The sequence below is a fragment of the Leptopilina heterotoma genome, unplaced genomic scaffold, assembly GCF_015476425.1.
Source record: "Leptopilina heterotoma isolate Lh14 unplaced genomic scaffold, ASM1547642v1 Lhet_174, whole genome shotgun sequence".
NCBI lineage: Eukaryota > Metazoa > Arthropoda > Insecta > Hymenoptera > Figitidae > Leptopilina > Leptopilina heterotoma.
In genome coordinates, this window is record NW_025110890.1 from 468,872 (window position 1) to 492,627 (window position 23,756).

The 23,756-nt window shown below is 26.6% G+C and overlaps 1 protein-coding gene across 7 annotated transcripts in view; it reads left to right on the plus strand.

The window, feature by feature from the left end:
* The window catches only part of LOC122499744, a 180,583-nt gene that overhangs the window by 117,111 nt on the left and 39,716 nt on the right, over positions 1 to 23,756 (plus strand). For 6 of the 7 annotated variants that reach the window (XM_043608229.1, XM_043608227.1, XM_043608232.1 and 3 more), the window contains 2 exons: positions 5,304 to 6,194; positions 7,804 to 7,884. In XM_043608229.1, coding sequence (XP_043464164.1) covers positions 5,304 to 6,194; positions 7,804 to 7,884 — 972 coding nt within the window. The remainder of the gene's footprint in view (positions 1 to 5,303; positions 6,195 to 7,803; positions 7,885 to 23,756) is intronic. The other variant, XM_043608228.1, reaches the window with a different exon arrangement.

Here is a 23,756-nt window from a genome sequence, read left to right on the forward strand (position 1 = left end):
AGCAATGAATAATTGTTTATCATTTCTCTAAATTATTTTTTACTTACTATTATTTATTGTTTTTTTATCACTGAAATTCTTTGAGTGTGGAAATATTATTCTTAGTGAAAAAAAATCTTCCTCTAAGTGGACTCGAACCCACAAAGTTCAAGTTCCACCGATCACTAACCTTACTAACTGTGCTACAACACATTATTAGAAATTTTAAATTTAATTTTCCGTTTAATTTCTTACAAGCCTGTATAGAATTTACAAAAAAAATTTGTAATTTGTAATTATTGAATAGAAAATTTTGCTTTTTTCTAAAAAAAATTTTTTCTAAAAAAAATATTAAAACTCAAAATTAATTTATTTAAAAAATTTTAAATTGCTTTTAAAAATTTTTAATTATTTTTTAAAATAAGTAATTTTTTGTATTAATTTTCTTTTTTTTTGAAAAGAGAAGGAAAGTAAGAACAAATTAAAGTGGCAACATTGTAATCATTTTTTTTTTTTAAATTTGAAATGAAAGATGACCTTAATCGTAAAATTCATCGAAACTCTCTCACAAAACGTAAGAAATGTTTAATCATAAAAAGCAATTTTTTTTCTATTATATATTATTAAAAAAAAAAAATTTTTTTTAAATAATGTTAATACTGTCATTATTTCTCAGGAATTTTTAATGAAAAATATTTTTGGTAATTTTTCTTTTTGGGAATCTCATTTTACAGGTGTATGATAATTTTCATTTTTAACTCTCAATTCTTTCTTTTGAATTTTACTTTTCGATTTTTTCATTTCAATTTTAATTATCCAATTGTTTATTTAAATTTTCTTTTATTATAATCTACTTTATATTGTATTTGTTATTTTCGTAGCATTTCAGTAACAGTAGGCATTTCAAGTAGTTTTAAATTATTATGAGTCTTAACATTATTATTTTATTATTAGAAATTATATTATTATTTTTATTATTATTATTATTATTATATTATATTATATTATAATATTATTATAATAATTACTCTATTGAAGCTTGTTTTTAAAATTTTCTAAAAATGATTTTTAAATAATTTTATAAAATATTTTACATTAAAAAAAAAGTTTAAAATGAAAAAGAAAAAATAAAATAAACGTAAAAAATAAATTATAATTCCTTTGTTCCAATTATAGAAAATGATTTTTATAATAATATTGGAATCAGTGTCAAAATTTTTAATATTTAAACATTTTTATTATTATTATTATTATTAGAGATGTGCAAAAAGCTCGAAAAGTCGAGCCGAGCCGAGCCGAAATTTTTTCGGGCCGAGCCGAGCCGAGCCCGAGCCGGCTCGATGTATCGAGTACTCGAAATTTTCGAGTACTCGAGTGACTTCGAGTACTCGAAAAATTCGAGTACTCGGGTAAATTCGAGTACTCGATTAAATTCGAGCACTCGAGTAAATTCGAGTACTCGAATGGATTCGAGCTTTTGACTTACTAAAAAAACTATTAATAAGTAAAAAATTTCGAATTTTTTTGAATTACTGAATCAATATTTCTATTTGCTAAATATAATAAATGCGAAAATTCTATGAATTTTCTCTAGAACTCGAATTTACTCAGAGCTCGAAAAAATTCGAGTACTCGAATTCCCTCGAGTGCTCGAAAAATTCGAGTACTCGAATTAACTCGAGTACTCGAAACTATTCGAGCTTTTTACACAGCTCGGCTCGGCTCGAACTGATTAGGCTCGGCTCGGCTCGGCCCGAAAAATGAAAAGCTCGAAAAAGCTCGCTCGAGCCTCGAGCCTCGAGCTTTTTGCACAACTCTAATTATTATTATTATTGCTAACTTCTTCTAACTTTGATAGTATTTATTTTCATGTCAATTAAAAAATTACACTATAATTTATTGGCCTTAATCGAAAAGAAAAAATGTTCTTTTTTAATTTTTTAAAAGTTGTACTTAAACTTTAACCTCTATATATATATATATATGTCTATCACTTGGGATCAGAATAATTTGAAAGTTTTACCACGTAAAGTTTAAGCGCATGTATACGCGGTTGGAAATAGTGGATAAATTAGTTTATAAATTCTTGACTGTCTTTATATACATTGAACGATGGTTATCTATATATAAAGTGTGGTGAAAAGAGTTAATGTTAAACTTTTCCCTTATTTGGGTTATATACTTCCCCTTTAACACTGAAAGTAACTTGATTTATTTAAGGTATGTAATTTTCACGCTTGGCAAGCGCTCATCAGAACAAAACAGATAAAATTAAGGAGGACAAGAATTTTTTTTTTTCTGGATAAAAAGTCGATTGTAATTTAAACCCCCCCTTTTTCCCCTGACCCTGTTCTCAACTCCTTTTCTTAATTTTAAATTTTTGAAAAAAAAAACAAAAAATTTTCTTTTAACTATTTTGTTGCTAATTCCCCTTCACTATTTTTTTTTAACTATTTAAGGCCTTGAATTTGGAAAGGAAAAATAGTATCAAAAGTGTTATGAAATCTTTAAAAAAAAAGATTTTTGACATGATTTTTGATAGAAAAGTGAAATTAAACTCTTTTTACTAAAACATTTTTTTATAAAAAAGGTTTTTGAGGGATAAAAAAATATGGTGGTTAAATTTCTCCACTTGAGAACGTCAAGGTCATCACTAGGCGGCGTGGAATTTTGTTTTTTCTACTGAACTGCCATCTAGCGGTGACCTTGGCGTTCGCAGGTGGAGAGAAATATCTCCATATTGAATCTCAAGATGTTTCAGTTTAAATTTAATTTTAATAGAGATTTAATTTAAATTCATTAAATTGAATAAATTTAATAGAATTTAATTCATTCAATTTAATAGAACTAATTATATTTTAATACAATTAACCGATTTAATTAAATTGACAAAATTAAAATTAATAAAAAAGTAAAAAAGAATACAATTCTATAAATAAATGAAATGAAATAAAATTAAATATAATTAAATTAAATAACATACTGTTTAAATCAAAATTCTTTAGAAATAATGACGATTTAGTGCTACGTTAATTAAAGAAATATTTATAGAAACACCATCATGTTTGTATGTATATATTTATTTTAATATTCAATAACACAATATTGTTGATATTATATGTACATATATATAGGTATATATTATTATAAAATCGTCTATTTTTCTCCTCAACCTATCAAAACGTAATTGTCTACCTCTGTTTCTGTCTCTATCTGTCTGTCTGTCTGTTTGTTTGCCTGTCTCTCATTCATCTGTCTTTCATTCTCTATTCTTGAAGAAAGACTATTTATTGATTTCTGTACAATTTTTTTTTTCGTCTTCTTTTTTAGTCTAAGATCAGGTAAAATTTTTCATTTATTTAATTAAAAGAAAACAATTTTTTTTCTATTTTTAATTCTAATTCCTCACAGCATCTAAAGTTGCAGACGTATTATCAATATTCGAAATTTGGAAAGAAAAAAATTACCTCTGGAAAATTTTATTAGGAATTTAAAAAAAAAAATTTCCGTTGAATTTCCGATTGAATTTTTGATAAAATTTCCGATAAAAATTCTGATTACAATAAATATTTTGTAGAAATTTAACAATGTTGTCCCGATTTTTGTTTGAATGTTGTCGATATTCCGATGACAAGGAATTTCCGATTCCGATTTCAGCTGAATTTTGTCGGTATTCCGACTGCAAGCAAAATGCCGTCGGAAAAATGGAAATTTTTCGGAGGATTTTCCGATTCCGAATAGGATTCAGTTGAAATTTGGATTTAAAACGAAAATTTATCAAAAATATGATGAAATTTTCCGATTCCGTTCCGATAACTAATGAAATTTTTTAATTTAAACCGAAATCCCGTCGGAAATCTGTTGAAATTTCAATTTCCTGGGAATTCTGTATGAAATCCACTTGAATTCTAAATTTTTTTTCCGATTTCTAGCGAAATCCCGTCGGAAATTTAATGGAGTTTATCGATTTCGTTAGAATTCCTGACAAACTTCCGTTGAATTTACAATTTCGAGAGAAATTCCGTTAGAAATTCTAATTTCAAGTCGAATTCTGTTAGAAATCCAATTGAATTGTAAGATTTTATTCCGATTCTAGTTCAGATTTTCTTAATATTCCGATTTTTAGCGAAATTCCGTTGGAAATTCAATGGAATTTATCGATTCCGTTAGAATTCCTGATGAAATTCCGATTGCAAGAGAACTTTCCTTGGAAATCAGATGAAATTTTAATATGAAGTCGAATTTTTTTAGAAATCCGAATAAAATTTTCGATTACAAGCAAAAAATTTGTCTGGAAGAGTGATAAAATTTCTAAATCTAATTTTATATTCCGTTAAAATTCTGATTTCAAGAGAAATCTCGTTGGAAATCGGATGAAATTTTCTGTTTTCATTCAGATTTCTGATGGGGTTCTGTTGAATTTCCGATTTCAAGCCAAATTACAATGGAAATCTGTTGATATTTAATTTAAAAGACAATCCAGTTAGAAATTCAATTAAATTTTATGACTCCTTTCCGATTACAAGCAAATTGGTCCAGAAATCTGATGTTTTATTTTCTGTTGATGTACTGAGTAGGTTTTAACTGAAAATCCCTGTACCGACATTTACCGACATTTACCGACACTTTTTAGCCTAGACTCGAACCATACAGAGGAGACTCAATTCTATGGTTTGAGTCCGGGCTAAAAAGTTTCGGTAAATGTCGCTGCAGGGATCTTCAGTTAGTACGAGCTGATTACATCGAATTGGAATCCTTTTGGAAATCTGAAATAATTTCTGGTTCTAGACGGAATTCTACTGGAACATCCAGAGGACACTTTCCGGGAAAACTTTCCAAGTCGATTGCCTAAATGTTGCAATAACTTTTGCAATTTTAGCAGATGCAGTAATGAATTGATATAATATTTCCTATTTTGCTGCATGTTCAGGTGCTGCGTTGGAATTGTAATTTAGAGTAGTGAAATAATTAAAACAAAAATTGTAAATTTCGCATCAAGAGATAGTAATAGTCTGCTTCTACTATTGCTAATGTATTCTAAAAGCTAATTTTTTTCTAATAATTCTATAACTGTCGTAAAAACTGGGTATCAAGCGACAAAATGTGTAATTAAATCTACTGTAACAAAAAAAAACTTTCTTTCTTTGACAATCAGCACGAGCGAGGATCTTCTCTTTTCGTTGATATGTTCTATAAACCTACATCTCTTCTCTTACCCTTGACTTCTATACTCGCAAATAAATCGCTCTCATCAAAAATTGTCTTTAGTTGTTTTGGAATAATCATCATTTAATATCAAGACCTAACAGTTTCTCTGATTTCAGAACGAAGAGCAATCAGCGTTGGATGAAATTAAGGACAACCGTTCAACTCTCCTCGGCAATACAGACGATCCAAAAGAAACCGCCATTAAAACGTGAGGATTCTTTTTTAAAGAGATTTTCCACGAGACAAATACCAGAGAGTCAGGAGACATTGGACACTGCTGAGGGCGAGGGTGATCCAGCGGACGAAAAAAATCCCAACACACGACGACGACGTCCAAGAAGACCACAAAAACCACCTAAAACTGTTGTCAATCCGGATGAAAACTTTTATTACTATTGGCTGATGCTCCTCTCAGTTTGTGTCCTTTATAATCTCTGGACGTTGATAGTGAGACAAAGTCTCCCGGAATTACAAGCCCTAGCACCAGCCGCCTGGTTAGCCTGTGACGGATTCACCGATCTTGTCTTCTTTCTAGACGTTGGTGTTCAATTTCGTACCGGCTATTTAGAACAAGGTCTCATGGTCTACAACAATAAAAAACTCGCCGGACACTATGTTAAATCGAAATCCTTTGTATTGGATCTACTCGCACTATTGCCACTCGATTTACTCCAGGTGAACCTTGGCAGTAATCCACTACTCAGGTTTCCACGATTTCTCAAGATCTATCGAGTCTACAATTACTATTACATGGTGGAGTCGCGAACAGTATATCCAAATCTTTGGCGTGTTCTCAATCTAATTCATATTCTTCTAATTCTTGCACATTGGTTTGGATGCTTCTACTATCTACTGAGTGAGGCGGAGGGCTTTCAGGGCGACTGGGTCTATCCTTATCGACCTGGAGAGTACGCAACGTTAACTAGAAAATATCTCGGATCACTCTATTGGTCGACACTCACCCTCACGACGATTGGCGATCTACCGACCCCGGAAACCAACGCCGAGTGAGTTTTTACCTATCATCACATAGTTTTCTTTTTTGAATTTCTATTTTTATTTAGATTCACTCTTGAGACAAGTGAACGAACGTTTATTTTTTTGGGGAGAATTGAGAGGCAATGGAACTAAGTATTTTAGTTTGTGCATTAGACCATTTTAGTACTAATTCCGTGCGAAAAAGGTGGTAGAAATATTCCTACCGCCACGAGACACGGTGGCGAACTGACCGCTCCGCGTCGAGAGTTATGTCTTTTATACTACGACTCGCCGAGAGTAGGGGGGGTGTTTCCAATTGGTCGACGCGCGTCGGCTAATCAGAGCGCGCGCCCCACTCTCTCACTGGTAGTATAAAACCGGGAGGACCAAACCCAGAACTGTTACTCTAGAAGTGACCACCAAACTTGACGGTTATAATTTATTTTTCGAACCCTTTTTAAAAACTGATCTCACTTTTATAAAATTCTATCTTAAACATCAATGCAAAACGCAAATGTTTTGCTTAAACGCAATGCAATGCGACGCGCCTCGGACAATCACAGCGCGCGCCCCACTCTCCGCAGTCGGGACTATAAAACCGTAGCGACCCAACCCACCACTGTCAGTGTTGAAATGACCACCGCAGTGTGAGGTAGGAAAATTAACCTGTTTATCGTCCAGAAAATATTTCTGTAAGTAAAATACAATTATAATTAATATTCCCTTAATTATTTTGTTATTAAATCAGGGAAAATAATATTTATTAATTATTAAATTTAAACTAAAATAAAAAATTGAATTTAAACGAAACTACAAAATTAAATTAGAACAAAAGTAAAAAATTTAATTCAAACGAAAGTAAGAAATTAAATTCAAATGGTAGTAGAAAATTAATTTCAAATGAAAATAAAAATATTAGAATCCAAAGAAAGTAGAAAAATTAAATTCAAATGAAAGTAAAAAATTAAATTAGATTCAAACGTAAGTAAAAAACAAAATTACTGAATTCAATGCTTCCCTTTCGGGAGGGGACAAAAAATGTCGTATTTTTCATGGAATATGCAACGTTTCCGGTCTGTTGGCATTTTTCTTGATTTGCACCGGATAGAAACGTTATTCTTTCTGCGTCGGCGATGAATAGTTTTTTTCTCTCTCTCTCTTTTCCCCCTTCGGTTCTTTTTTCATCGGCAAGAGAAAAAGCGACTCTTAAGAAAGTTTTCCTCGAACCAAAACGGATCTTTCGTGAGTTTATCTCATTCTCCCTCTCTTTTAAAGCTCTCGCATGCACGACTTAATCTCGATTTTCCGATCCATTTAATGACGTCAGTTTAAAAGAGTCGTTAACCACCTGGGAAGTTTTGCTAATTCAGCAGTTTTCGGAAAAAGTAATTTTATTTTCCAAAAAAAATAATTGTTTTTCTGATCTTTTGTTTTCCTTTTTGACATTTTTTTACTTTTATTGGCATTTGACCTTTTTTTTGTTTTTTTATCATTCGGTTTTTATTTTCCCGCTGAAATTATTGTTGGAAAGAATTTATTTATTGGAGAGGTTCCATTGCCTCTTAAGTATCCTGAAGCGTAATAAATTAGTACCTAGGAATTAGACTCGTGAGCGGAGTGTTGTTGTTGTGTTGGCAGAGTCATAGCGGGCGGCAATCCCCGGAGCCTCGCTCGTCGTGGCCGACTGTCCCGGCTTCTGCAGTTCAAGCATAATGGAGGGTATCTGTATCGTTCCCAAAATCCAAATAAAAAAAAAAATAAAAAAAAAACAGAAAATGCAATAAATAAGAAAGCCAACAAAAGAAAAATCTCTTCTCGCGACCGCTGCCTCCTTCGAAAAAGAAAGGTCTCCGGGGAAAATAAACATTTTTTTCCAAGGGAAAAAAATTATCACAATTCATGGTCCACTGAAGGAAAAGAATTTTTTCTCTCCCGTATTTTTTTTTTTGAAAAGTCTTTACGAAAAAGTACTCGTTGGATATTCTCTGGGAATTCCATTGGATTTTTTAAACAGATTTCCATCGAAGGAGGTCTGTTTAAAAAAAAATTGAGAAAATTGATTTCTTCTTCAAATTGAAAATCGAATTCATAGAAGAAATTTTATGGGCATTCCGATGGAAGTTATTAAGGGAAAATTTCGAGATGGGGGAATCTTTTCAAATGGGTCGTGAAAACGATGAACTCGTGGTAAGTTTTCCATTCGAAAATATGGAATATCAGAATTTATCAAAACCGAGGTGAAGGCCGGAAACGAAGTATCCGTTCATTCCTTTTCCGTTCTCGAGTCAGTCTTATCGAACGTCTATTCGCAACGAAACGAAAAGACTTTTTTTTTGCTTAACGAAATAAGGTCACTTTTTCATAATAAAAAAAAAAAATCGAAAAATAATATTCTTTTTAAAACGAAATGACAAAAATTGGGAAAATTTTTTTAAAATAATTAGCTTTTTACTCGAATATTCCGTGGAAAAATAAAAAAATTGAATTCAATTGAATCACTCAAGTAGTTTATGAAAAACTTTCAATTAATCGTACTTTTTAATCCAATTTTCTTTTCTTTTGAAACTTATTAACGAGGTGACCATGAATCAGCTGTTCGAAGGCAGCCATATTGGATCAGATGATTTAAATCGATTTTCTGGCGGGAATATTCGAAAACATTTTTTTATTTTCTGTTTATTTTTAGTTACCTTTATTAATTATTATTGTACTTATTTTGATTATTTTAATTTTTAATTATTATCTTTTTTTTTAATTTTTGTAATGTTATAAATATTATTATAATTTATAATAATTTATAATTTTTGTTTTTAATTTATAATTTTTATTTATTTACTTATTAACAAGTAAACGAGCTATTTATTTTTTGTCGAAAAAAGAAAAAAAATTTCGATACCGTTTTTCATTAGCATAATAAGTGGGGATTTATCGAGAATCGAATTAAATTTTGAATAAAGATAAACACAATTCTCATCATCGGCATCATTCAATTGTCGTTCAGCGTCTGATGGGAAAAGTTCTCGCTCTCCATTCTATTTATACTGACAAAGGTGAAAGTGCGTCAAAAGGGTGGGGAGTTGCCGAGCGCTAATTGGCTAGATCGTTTATTCAGGAGCGTAGAATGTATTAAATTCGCCCTGCGGCTATAAAATTTTAGACCAATTTTCACTCTAACACACCATAGAAGATAATTAACTATAGTAATTAACTATTCAGTATTTTATCACCTCTATTATAGCAGATAATAACTTGATTGTCATTAACTACCGCAAATCGATCTCTACGCGAATCTCTGTATTCCCAAAAAGATGAATATCATTTATTGCCTCGATATTAATTACCTACCTAATTATTCTACATTTTCATTAAGTCGAGGGAAAATTTTGATTTTGAACTAAAAGTTTGAATTGATTGAAAATATTTTATTCAATTTTTATTTAATAAAATGAATAAAATGAAATGAATAAAATATTTAAAAATATATAAATAATATAAATAAATAAAATATTAAAATATATAAATAATATAAATAATAATAATTAAATATTGAAATATATAATTAATATAAATGAATGAAATAATAATTAAAATAAAATATTAAACATAAATAATAAAAAAAATAAATAATTATTTAATAAAAGAAAAGAATTATTTTATGGAATAAAAACAATTTTTATATTTAATAAACATATAATAAAATATGGATATGGAAAATCAGAGGTGAACAATTTTTGCTCGAAGCTATTTCGACTCAATTTCATAAAGGCTAGGAATTTTCTATTTTTTTCCCCTCTGTTGATTTGTTCACCAGTGGGAAATAAAATCCGAGTGTTTGATTTTTACAATTTCAAACAAAATGATGAATCAAACGCTTGTCAATTTCTTCACATATGCAAAATATTTTTTTTTCTCTGAGGAAGCAAAAATTTTGAATTAATTTCTCTTTGAAATATTTTAAAATGCATTTAGTTTTAGGAGGAATTTTTTTCTTTTTAGTTGATGATTCTTCTGTGAACAATTCACGGGGGAAATTTATTTGCTCTCTTCTTTTTTTTTGATACTGTGATGTCTCAGCAAGAGACTTTGTGGTCAGCAGTAATAAAAAGAGAGGAGCAAAAAAAATCGATTCTGCTTTAAAGTCGATAGAATGCGAAAAGTGTAGAATACGTTTTGGAATTGAGAAGGAATTTTTTTTTTTTTTTTTTGAGGTGAAAAAATAAATTATTTTTTATAAAATAAGTTTTTTTTTAAAATAAATTATTTCTTTAAATATAAATTTTTTTTAAAAATAAATTATTTCTTAGAATATAAATTTTTTTTTAAATAAATTATTTTTTCACCGCAAAAAAAGTTATTTGGGCTGAATTGGGTGAGATGGGTGACACATTGGAGTAAGTTGCGTGTGAATTTGCTCATTTTGAATAATTGACTTTTGAGAAAATGTGCCGCCAGTGCCACCATCACCACTGGTTGTATAAATAATTCCACGAAGTAATCTAGATGATGAAGCAACTCTGGCACCGTAGGGATTAATTAAAATGCACTCCATTCTCATCTGCTTGCCTGACTTCTAACGATCTTATCATAACTTGAGGGAAGAAAAAGATCCTCAAAGAAATCTCTTCAATGTCTAATTGGGTAATTTTTTTCCATGGCTTTTGCAATTTGTTTTCTTTCTTCCTTTTTCTTTTTCTTAAATGTCGATTTTGGGGTCGAGAAAGATTCCCGGAAAAATATTTATTTGGGTGCAATTCTGTAATTTCAATTCTCTTTTACTTCCACTTCACTCTCACTTCACTTTCACTTGGCATTCACTTCACCTTCACTTGACTTTCACTTCACTTTTAAGCCAATCTCACTTTAAAATCACTTCACTTTTACTTTCTTTGCACTTTACTTTCACTTTAAAATCACTTCACTTTCACTTCAAATTTACTTTAATTTCACTTTTAAGTCACTTTTAAGTCACTCTCACTTTAAAATCACTTCGCTTTCACTTCATTTTCAAGTCACTTTCACTTCACTTTAAAATCACTTCAGCTCAGTTTTACTTTCAAATTTACTTTACCTCATATTCACTTTATTTTCACCTAATTCACTTTATTTTCAAGTTGCTTTCACTTAACGTTCACTTTACTTTCATATTTACTTTCTCTTCACTTTCGCTTAACTTCACGTAATAAGTAACATAAAACTAAAGTGAAAATAAAAGTAAAGTGAATATGAAGTGAAACTAAAGTAAGAGTTAAAATGAGATGAATGTGAAGTGAAAGTAACGTGAAAGTAAAGTAATTGTGAACGTGAAGTGATAAGTGAATGTGAAAGTAAAACTGAAGTGAAGTGATTTTAAAGTGAGTGAAGTGAATGTGAATGTCAAGTGAATTTGAAGTGAAAGTGAAGTGAATGTGAAAGTGAAATGAATTTGAAGTTAAAGTGACTTGAAAGTAAAGTGAAAGTAAAGTGAAATTACAGTATTACAGAGTCGAATCACTCCATTTTCGAAACAGTAAAACTATTTTACTATTTTCGAACTACTTTTTTCTCATTTCGAATTTCCATTTTCTAATTATAACGAATCCCTCCTCTAATTGCAGATTATTTACTCTCTATCCCTCGGTAATGAATTTATTGATTGTTGTTTCGAAATTCTAGTGTTCAATTGTTATTTTCGATATTCAAAGTGTAATTTGATATTAGTTTTGGAAATTGCAATTAATTGAAATTTGGAAGTAAAACTTTTCGACCTTCTCTGCCTCCCAAGCTCCCCCTTTCTCATTCTCTCTCTCTCTCTCTCTCTCTCTCTTTAGCGTGTGCACTAACACACTTAATTTCTATTACCTCAGCCGTAAATTTTCCACGAGAGAGATGAACCACTTAGAAGCATCCCAGAATTCGCAAGTTGGAACAATGTTAATTATCGTGCTTTTAGCTCCCGTTAGAAAGGCTACCAAAAACATTTAATCGTGGTCCCATCAAAGAATTATGTAGAATCTCTGGTTTTTTTTTTAGGAAAAAACAATTTTTTTCACTAGTTTAAAATGTTATTTTTGGCAAACTATTTGCCAAAAATATATTCCTAATCTTTTTACAATTTATTTGATTATTAAGCAGTTGGATTCAATTTATTCACTCGAAAAATTTGTTAAAATGTTTCAATTAATAGAATGTTTTATTAGAATTTTATTTTCTCTTGAAACTAATTGACGAGGTGGCGACTAATCAGCTGCTCGAAGGCGGCCATTTTTAATCAGATGGTTAAAATCGCCTGTCTGGCGGGAATATTCAAAAAATTTCAATTCAGTAAGACTAATTGGCTCTATAGTATTTAATTTTATTAACATGACTCATAAATAAACAATAAATAACTAATAAGTAAATAATAAAAAATAATTTCTTTTTTTAGTTTTATAATTTTTTAATTTAAGTCAATTTAATTCAATTCCATCATTTAGGAAATGTGATAAATATTTTTGATTAAAGCGTATTTTTTATTTAATGTGAATATTTTATAAAACAAATTAATGAGGTGATGATGAATCAGCTGTTCGTAGGCAGCCATTTTGAATTGTTTTTCTGCCTGTAATTTTAAATTCAATGAGACTAGTTGACTCGACATTATTTAATTTTGTTAATAAAATTTTAAAATAAATGATAATTGATAAATAACAAATAAATAAAAAAGATAATATAATAAATAAAATAACAAAACAAATAAATAGTGAAAAAAATAAAAAACAAATAAAAACAATCGTAGTTTTATTCGAATTTTACTTTCTTTTGAAACCAAAAATATTTTCGCATTTTTCTCAAATGTATTTTATTATTTTTCAATTTAAGTAAATTCAATTTATTTCAATTCAATCATTTAAGAAATTAGATACAAATTTTCGATTAGAACGTTTTTTTTTTATTCAAATTCAATTTTTTCTTACTTTCTTCTATAAATAATTTCCTATTATTTCCAATTTTATTATTTTTCAATTCAAGTCATTTTCAATTTAATTTAATTCCATCATTTAGGATATTTGATGAACATTTTTGATTGAAGCCTATTTTTTATTCCTATTCAATATTTTTTAAATCAAATTAGCGAGGTGATGATGAATCAGCTGTTCGTAGGCAGCCATATTGAATCGGGTAATTCAAATAAATTTTCTGGCGGGAATATAAAAAAAATTTGAATTCAGTGAGACTAATTTGGCTCGATTATATTTAATTTTATTAATAAAATTCAAAAATTAATGATAAATAATAAATAACAAATAAATAAAGAGTAAATAAATAATTAATCAAATAAATAAGTAACGAAATAATTAAATAAGGAAATCAATTAAATTAACAAATAATTAAGTATATAAATAAATTGTTAAAAAAAGTAGGCAAGAGATAAACAAAAAAAATTTCTGAATTAATTTTTTCTAATCTTAATAAAAAAACAAGATATAAATAGGCCGACGACAGTGGGTGAAAAAGAGGGGAAAAAAATTTTTTGCTTATTAGGGGCAATAAACGTGTCGAGAGTTCAAAGGTATTATTGCATATAGTGGAGATTAATTAGAGCACTGAATCTGGCACAAAGGTGACCGTAATGTGCGTAGGAGTGCATCTCTAATTTCATGGAATAGGAAATAGTTATAGAACCCTTACTCACGATTATTATTAATTAAATTCAAGTACTCCTGATGCCTCGTTAATTCTGACTCACTACAATGGATTACTTGTAGTTTCGATAACTTGAAGATCTCTCCAGGAAGAAGGGTGTGTGTGCATCATTTCCCTCTCTTCAACATTGTCCCTTCATTCTAACCCCTGCTTTTCATCCTCCCCAATGGGGGGGGGAGTTAGAAGCGGTAAACTGGGAGGAAAGTTGGGGTGGAGGGAAGGGACTAAAGTCAAGGCGTTTGGCGTATGGCGTCAATTTAATGATTAATTCATGAGCGGTTTCACCTCTCTTCGAATACCCCGAGTGTACAATCCTTCGAGCTGTTTCTCATTTCCAATTTCCTCATCGAGAGATGTCTTTCAGAAAAAAATTAACTATCTATACTTATATAATTAAATTATTTACAGGCTTTGCACCCATCTATACTAAAACCTACTATTTACTACTTTTTTTACGTTATGTTATTATTTGGGTACTTTTTTTTAGATTTCAGCCACTAAAAGCTACTATTTCTATTTTTTTAGAATTTCCACTACTTTAAAGTCGCTAATAATAGAAATCAAAAAAAATATTTTTAAAAATTACAATCAAATTTTTTAAAACATTTTAATTATTTTCAAAAAATATTCGAAATTCAATTATTTTCAATATCTAGTATCTTCATAAAATTTCGCAAAAGAATTCAATTTTTTAAAAAGAAATTGATAAAATTTGTCTAAAATTTAATTATTTTTATAAATAATAAAATCTTAAAAAAATTCAACTAATTTCATAAATAATAAAACTCATCGAAGAATTTTAATTATTTTTAAATACTATTTTAAATTAATTAATTGAAAAATACAATTATTTTCACAAATAAAGTTTTCCACAAGAATTCAATTATTTAAAATAAACTTTTCATAATATTTATTATAATTCGAAAACATTAATTATTTAAAATAATGTTTATAAAATTCTTATGAAGAATTCAATTATGTCGATAAAAAACAAAATTATTCCCGAAAATTCAATTATACTGAGGCATTTTAATAAAATTCTTTGCAAAATTCAATTATTTTTATAAATAACCATATTCATCACAAGAATTCAATTATTTTTAAAAGTAATAAATTTTTTCTTGGATATTCAATTATTTTTAAAAATTCTAATAAAATCGTTTACAAGAATTCAATTATTTTCATAAATAATAAAATGCTTTTCAGGAATTAAATTATTTTTAGAAATATTTAATAAAATAACACATTTCAAAGAATTTTAATAAAATTTTTCGCAATAATTCAATTATTTTTGAAAATTTTATTAATCAAATTCTTTACAAATATTCAATTATTTTCATAAATAATAACATTTATCGTTGGATTTCAATTATTTTTAATGCAATTTTACAGGAATTCCTCAAAAAGGTACCTAATTATTCTTAAAAATTTAATTTCAATTCCTTAAAAAGATCAATTATTTAAAAAAATATTTCACAGGAATTCAATTATTTTCAAATATTTTAGTAAAATTGTTCGAAAGTAGAAATAAATTATTTTAAATTCAATTTTAATTAGGTTTCTTTTGAAATAATTCAATTATTCTTTTAGATTTTAATAACATTCTTTCCTAGAATTCAATTATTTACATAAATAATTCTTCGAAAGAATTCCCGAAAATTTAATTATTTTGAGGCATTTTTAATAAAATGCTTTGCAAAATTCAATTAGTTTCATAAATAACAATATTCACCACAAGAATTCAATTATTTTTAAAAGTAATAAATTTTTTCTTGTAAATTCAATTACATATTTTAAAAAATTCTAATAAAATCGTTCGCAAGAATTAAATTATTTTCATAAATAATTCAACTCAGGTAAAATTTTTTTTTCGTGTAATTTTTGAAAAATTTCTTTGATAACTTTCAAATCCATTCGCCTACAATTCGAATTTAAGGAAATTTTGATTATTCGGAAATTCTTCAATTTTTATTTAAAATTGAATATATTTAGAAAATAAAAACTTCAAATTTCAAAAAAAAGTTTCATTAAACTTTTTCAAAAAAAAAAAAAATTCTACAGAATTATTATTATAGTTAAAAATATGAAAAAAAATATAGATTTCTGAAAATTTTTTTAAATAATCGAATTTTGGAGAAGAATTCTTTTAATTATAAAGATAATTGAATTTTTAAAAAGTGTCTTGTTTTAATTTTGGAATATATAATTGAATTTTTGCAATGATTTATAACTTCTTCAAAATTCAATATTTTTTCTAGTGTTTTCAACTTAAATTCTTCAAACTTTTAAAAAAAAAATTAATTTTACAGAATTCTTACAATGAAAACTGAAAAATTCAAATTTTCAAAGATTTTAATATTGAAAACTTTTTCAAAATTCAATTATTTCTAAAAACTTAAGCCATAATGCTTTTAATAAAAGTTTTTTTTTAATGCATATCTAACTAAAATTCATTTTTAAATCAATTTTAATTAGAAAATTCTACGAGAATTCAATTATTTAAATACAAAAATAAATAAATTATTGAATAATTGAATATTTCTTAAAATTGACTTCCTATAAAGAATTTTATCAGCAAATTTTTAAAAAATTGAATTCTTTTGACGAATTTCAATTAAATTTTTAAGATTAATTATATTTCTCGAGCAATTCGATTAAAATTGCATTAAAAATAATTGAAATTCTGCGATGAGTTTTAATATTTGTGAAAATAATTGAAATCCTAAAAAGAATTTTATTGTTTCTAAAAATAATTGAATCCCTGTAAAAAAGTTTATTATAATTTTTGAAAATAATTGAATTTTTGAGAAGAATTTTATTATTTATAAAAATAATTGGAATTTTCAAAAGAATTTTTTAAAATTTGAACTGAAATTAATTTTTAAATTAACTTTTATCAGACAATTCTACGAGAATTCAATTCTTTCAATACAAAAATAAATAATTTATTGAATAATAATTGAGTTTCTTAAAATTGAATTCTCATAAAAAACTTTATCAAAAAATTTTTAAACAATTACTTTCTACAAATATTAATAAATTTTTTAAGAATAATTAAATTTTTCCAGGAATTCGATTAAAATTGTATTAAAAATAATTGAAATTCTGAGATGAAAATAATTGAATTATTGCGAAGAAATTTATAAAAAATTTGTAAATAATTGAAGTCCTTTGAAATTTTTATTATTTCTGAACCAATCTAAATGTTCAAGTAGAATTTTCTTAAAATTTTGTTTAAATAATTTGAAAAATTTTATTAACCAGTAGATATTAAAAATCATTGAATTAAAGAAATTTTTTGAAAATAATTGAAATTTTGCTAAGAGGGCAAAATTCCTCAATTGTCCTAACTTAAAATCGAAAGTCTTCAAATCGGGCTGATTTTTGCACAAACTTTAATACTATGAGAGAGAACTTTACCCATAAAATATTAAGATATTTTATTAAAAATTGTAGGGGGGAGAGGGGGTTAAAGTTTTTGGTAACGTGTGGACAGTGGATTCTTTTAGCTAATATAGCTAAAATACAGTAGATTGGACAAAATTTTGACCTATATGTTTTCGAAAGGTTTTTTCCTCCTCTTTCGAATGGTGTAAAAAATTTTTTTTTTAATTAACAATTTAACTAATTTTTTTCAAAATTAAAAATATTTTTCACTTTTTTTTAAAAAACGGCATTTTTTTTTTCTCTTTTTTTTGCTTTAAAATAAAGCTTAATATGTGTACTTTCCATAACTGATTCTGAAAAAATGACGTTTTTTTTTGTTTTCGAATTATTAATTAATTAATTAATAAAAATCAGTAAAAAATTACTAAAAAATGAAATATTTTTTAAGCAAGTAAACTTTTCTAAATTATGAGATTATCATCGTAAAGATTACCTAATTCCGCATCCAACAAGTATAATTACACCTATTTTTACAAATAATTGTTAAATAAATAAATAATTGAAAATTTATTTATTAATTTTTTGAAATTGTTTATAAAAAATAGTTAAAAATAAACTTGTTGGGTGCGGAAGTTGGTAAGCTTTACGTTTGCAAGCGCAAAATTAAGAAAAGTTTATTTCTTTGAAAAATAATAATTTTTTAAAATAATTTTTATTAATTAATTAATAAATAATACAAAAAGAAAAATGTCATTTTTTCCTAATCGGGTATTAAAAGTACACATATTAAGCTTTGCTTGAAATAAGAATAAAAATAAAAATTGTCATTTTTCCAGAAATGAATAAATAATTAATCAATTATTTATTTATTTAACAATTATTTATAAAAAACAGTTTAGTTTATGCTTGCTGGATGCGGAATTTTGTAAGCTTTACGATGATAAGCTCATAAGTAAGAAAAGTTTACTTGCTTAAAAAATATTTCATTTTTTAGTAATTTTTTACTGATTTTTATTAATTAATTAATTAATAATTCGAAAACAAAAAAAAACGTCATTTTTTCAGAATCAGTTATGGAAAGTACACATATTAAGCTTTATTTTAAAGCAAAAAAAAGAGAAAAAAAATGCCGTTTTTTAAAAAAAAGTGAAAAATATTTTTAATTTTGAAAAAAATTAGTTAAATTGTTAATTAAAAAAAAAATTTTTTACACCATTCGAAAGAGGAGGAAAAAACCTTTCGAAAACATATAGGTCAAAATTTTGTCCAATCTACTGTATTTTAGCTATATTAGCTAAAAGAATCCACTGTCCACTCGTTACCAAAAACTTTAACCCCCTCTCTCCCCTACAATTTTTAATAAAATATCTTAATATTTTATGGGTAAAGTTCTCTCTCATAGTATTAAAGTTTGTGCAAAAATCAGCCCGATTTGAAGACTTTCGATTTTAAGTTAGGACAATTGAGGAATTTTGCCCCTAAGATATTTATTAAAATTTTGGAAAATAATTATTTCGGAAAATAATCATGTTAGATATTTATAAGCATAATTTATATTTTGAAAAAAGTTTTAAAAAATTTTCCAACAATTGTAATTTCTGGGAAGAATTTTTTATTACGTATATTTTATTATATGTATTTTGATAAATAAATAAATAAATAAATTACTCTTGAAAATAATTGAATTTCTGCAATCATTTGTAACTTTACCAAATTTTAATTGTTTTAGCGTTTTTAACTAAAAAATTCTTCTATAAATCCATTATTTTTAATAATTAATTAAATATAGAATTACAAAATTTAACTACCTAGGTATAATTTCAAAAGAATTTAAATTATTAAAATTTTTCAAAAATCTAAGTTCTTTAAAACTTCTAATTAGATTCATTCAAAGCGAAATTTTATAAAATCTTTTAAAGTTTTCAACTTTTTTTACTTCTTTACTATTTTACTTTTCTATTTTTTTAAAATTTATTTTCCTATTTTTTTATTTCTTTATTATTTATTTCCTGTCATGTGGTAATTCTGAATAATTATACATATATATACAGTCTAAAATTATTATTTCACTTTTCTACAAAAAGTCTTTCTTCAAAAAGTAATAATTTTTATTATTCATTTTTTAAAAACTCTCGAATCAGCTGTTTAAGAAGTGTGGCAGACATATTCCCTTTTTTTCTAGGTCACGTGTCAGCAGGTTTGCCAACCTAATATTTATATTGACGTGTATGATATTAATGGCCCTTTTACAATAGTCACCAATAAAATGAATTATGTCAGCTTTATTGGAGAAAAATAATTTTTTTTTCTGTAATTGTTTCGTTTGATGTGGTCAAGAGATTCAGAGAAAGAGAGGGAGAGAGGACGAATCATTTTAAATTGGAATTGCAATTAGAGCAGATCGAATCGATTTGCAATGCAAAATTGCGTTGTCCATGGGTTTAAACGTGTGTATTGTGTAGAATTTTGTTTTTGCTGTTAAATTGAGAGGGGGGGGGGGTTAAATGGTAGTAGAGAGAGAGGGAGTAAAGTGGTAGGAAAGAGAGAGGGGGGAGCGGTCACAAAACCATATGGAAGGGGTTGACAAATAAGGTTCAATCTGAAATAGCTTAGCCTGAGGTTGCATTTATCTGTCGCGACGTAATCATTGCGAATCCAACTGGTTCATTGCATCGATCGTTGCGTCAATTACAGACTGATTCGTATCATGTAGTATCTATATATATATAGATCCGGGATTAGGATGGAGAGAAATTTTCAAACGTGAGGAGCATTCGAGTATCCTCAATTTGACGCTCGAAACCTTATACGAGAAGGGCGGGGGGCGAGAGAGATGAGGAGGGTTGATTTGATTGATCTTTGATGTGTTATCTCTCCTTCAAACATTGGGAAATTGGAAAAGAGGATTGAATTACAATTACATTTTCAGATGGGTTTCTTTTTTTCTTCTCGGTGAATTTCTTTTCTCTTTGTTCAATATAGTTTCTAATTAGTTCAAATTCATTTGATAATTTAAGCAAATGTTTGATGAGTTTTCGAAAAATTGGCTAAAATCTACAGTGGTTGGAAATTCTCATGTGGAATCAGCTGTTTGGGAATGTGGCCGCCATTTTTTGTCACGTGATCTTTGTTACCTACTTATTATCGACTTACGATAAAGTTGTGTACCAACTTTTTTTTTCTATTTTTAAGAAAAATAAAAATTGAGACGAAAAATAGAAAAAAATTGCAAAAAGGAATAAAATACGAAATAAAATGCAAAATCCGTTGGAAAATAATTCCATTTCAATAAAATTCAAGAAATTTTCAATTTTCCGAAAAATTCGTATTAAAAGGTGAAAAAAAAATAAATTCTTGAAAGTTTTGTCAAAAGGAAATAAGAAATGCCAAAAATTTTGAGTATCACTAAGGGTTTCATGGAAGGGGGGGGGAGAAGAAGAAGAACGGTGTCGTAAAGAAAAACCATTTATCAAGCAATAGACGATTAAAGGTCTCCAAAGTTGTTTGTCCAGCTACCTAAAAAGGGACACTCAGGAGACTTTCCGCCCTTTTGACTTTAATTGAACTCTTAAACATTTTCGGGGGTTGACTTGAACCTTGAAATATAAATCCGGACTTTTATTACCATTTTTATTTGATCGATATGCGTTTTTATTTACAGTTATATTTTTTCAATTTACTCTTCAATCCTCTTTTATTTGTGAGGCTTTATTTTGTTCTGTTTTCTTTTTTTTTTTGTTTATATTTTTCATCAATTATAAAAATTCCAAGAGAAGTATAAATCCTAATCCCTCGGTGTTGGGTTTTTTTCATCAAATTTGTTTTAAGCATAAAAAATGTTATCAAAATTTTTTTCCGGGGCAGGAGAGGCCATTAAGTACAGTTTTAAATAATAAATAAATAAATAGAAAATAGTGCCTTTTTTTATTTAAATTAATATTAGTTGACATTAATATTTAATAGAAACTAAGAATTGAAATTGAGAATTGAAATTAATAATTGAAACTAATAATTGAAATTAAAAATTAAAACTAATAATTGAAATTAATAAATGAAACTAATAATTGAAACTAACAATTGAAACTAACAATTAAATCTAATAATTGCAACTAACTATTAAATGTCATAATTGAAACTAATATTCATTTAATAATTGAAACTATTAATTGAAACTAATAATTGAAATTAATACATGAAATTTATAATTGAAACTAATAATTAATCTAATAATTAAAACTAACAATTAAAACTAATATTTAATTGAAATTATTAATTAAAATTAATAATTGAAACTAATATTTAATTGAAATTATGATATGAAACTGTTAATTGAAATTAAAAATTAAAACTAAGAATTGAAATTAATAATCATTTAAAATTGTAATTGACATTAATAATTGAAATTAATAATTATTTCAAATTAATAATTTTAATTAATAATTGAAACTAATAATTAAATCAAATAATTAAAGCTAATAATTGGCACTAATAATTAAAACTAATATTTAATTGAAATGAACAACAAAATTAAATTTGCATAAATTAATAAAATTAATATTATAGTCTAGAAGGAACAAGAAAAATTGTAGAAAGAAAACTTTTTTTTCAGAAAAATGATTCGAAAAAGTAGGGAAATTTTTCAAAAGAATCAGGTTAAGCAGAGTGAATGAATTAGTAATTGGATTGGTGTCCCCTGAAGCGTTAAATAATTTTTTTCCTTGCAGCACGCTTACAATTTTTCAAATTTTTCTTTCCTCCTCTTATTTTCTTTTCAGTGTGTTAATTAGAAAAGAAATATTGATTTTTGCCAACGGGATTCAGAAACTATTTGAAAACCAAGAGCTTTTTTCTTCATTAACTAAAGTTTTTTCATTTTCTCTTCAAGCTCTCATGGATTTTTCCTTTCACCTTTCAGTCAGCCATCCACTCAGATTTTTTTTTCTTCTCTCCCGTCTTTATTTTTCAATGAGAATACAAATTTCTTTCTTCTCACGTCTTATTCAGAAAACAATTTCCAATTAAATGATGAAAAAAAATATTTATAAATTATTTAACGTTTAGGAAAAAAATTATTTACCGTTTATGAAAAAGATAAATTTGATTTTATAAAAATTATTTTATAAAATTAAATTTATCTTTTTTATATTTTTTTCAGATATTTTTTTTTAGTAACATTTTTTTTTAATTTAGTAAAATATAAATTTTACTAAATTAAAAAAAGAAGTTACTAAAAAAAAATATCTTGGATTATAAAAAATCCCAAAAGTTGGACCATGAATCGTGGTGAATTATTTTCTTGGAACTATAAAATGCGGATCAATTTGCGAATAAATTAGAACGGAAGTACCGTAATTATACAATAATGTATTTAGAAGAATGGAAAAAAAACTGGAGACTAAGAGGGAGGGGTGTTAAATGGGAGAAAATCTCGGAGACTGAAGAAAGAGTGTTCTCTTTAAAATACAAGTCTCGGGTTGGAACAATACGAGATTACGGAATATACATAAGGGCCGGAAAGAGTGAAGGAAATGGCGGAAGCGAGCTCGCGGAGGAGATAAAAATAGGGAGAGAAAGAGAGATGATGAAAGATATCAATAGAAGGGCAGAAAAAAGCAAAAAAAAAAAAATTAATAAAAAGCAAAAAGAAAATGGAAAATAAAAAATAAAAAAGAATCTAGATAATTTCATAAGATTAAATATTTATTTATTAATATATTTATTTCTTTTTATACACGGGTACATAAAGGAACCCTTTCGTACAAAAGTTTTTATGTATAACATAATTAAAAAAAAAAAAAAAAAAAAAAAAAAAAAAAAAAAAAAAAAAAAAAAAAAAAAAAATCTTGTTTTTGTTAAGATTAGGGTTACGAATCTTTAATAAATGTAATTTTAAAATAAAACTATTAATTTAAAAGTTTATTTTGAAATTAAAAAGGAAATATTTTGTAGAGATAAAAAAAATTTTACTTTCCTTTATTTGTTTAAAATAAAACCATTTTCCTTAGTGTGAATATAAAGGTTGAACTAAAAATAAATTTAAAGATCAAGTCAAAGATAGAGATAATATTTTTGAGATGTGAATAAAAATAAAATTAGAGATTGTGATAAAAATGAGCATAAAAATAAAGATAAAAAGCAGAAAAAACTGAATGAAAGTTGAAGATAAAAATTTTATCTTTAGAATATTTGAACATAGAGTGAGAAATAAATATATTATTGAAGGTAATAATTAAAAAAAAATGAAATAGATGCTTAGAATATTTTTTTTTTTTTTTTTTTTTTTTAAAGTAGAAAAATAAAATAGTTAAGAAAATAAAAAAGTAGGAAAATAAAATAGTTAAGGGCATTTGAACCTTGATGACGTTACACTTTGTGCAAAGCATGTGTGACGTCATCAAGGTTCAAATGCCCTTAAAGAAATATAAAAAAAAGTAGGAAAATTAAATAGTAAAAGAAAAATAAAAAATTAGAAAAGTAAAATAATAAAAAAATAAAAAAGTTGAAGAAATAAATTAGTGAAGAAATGAAAAAGTAAATAAGTA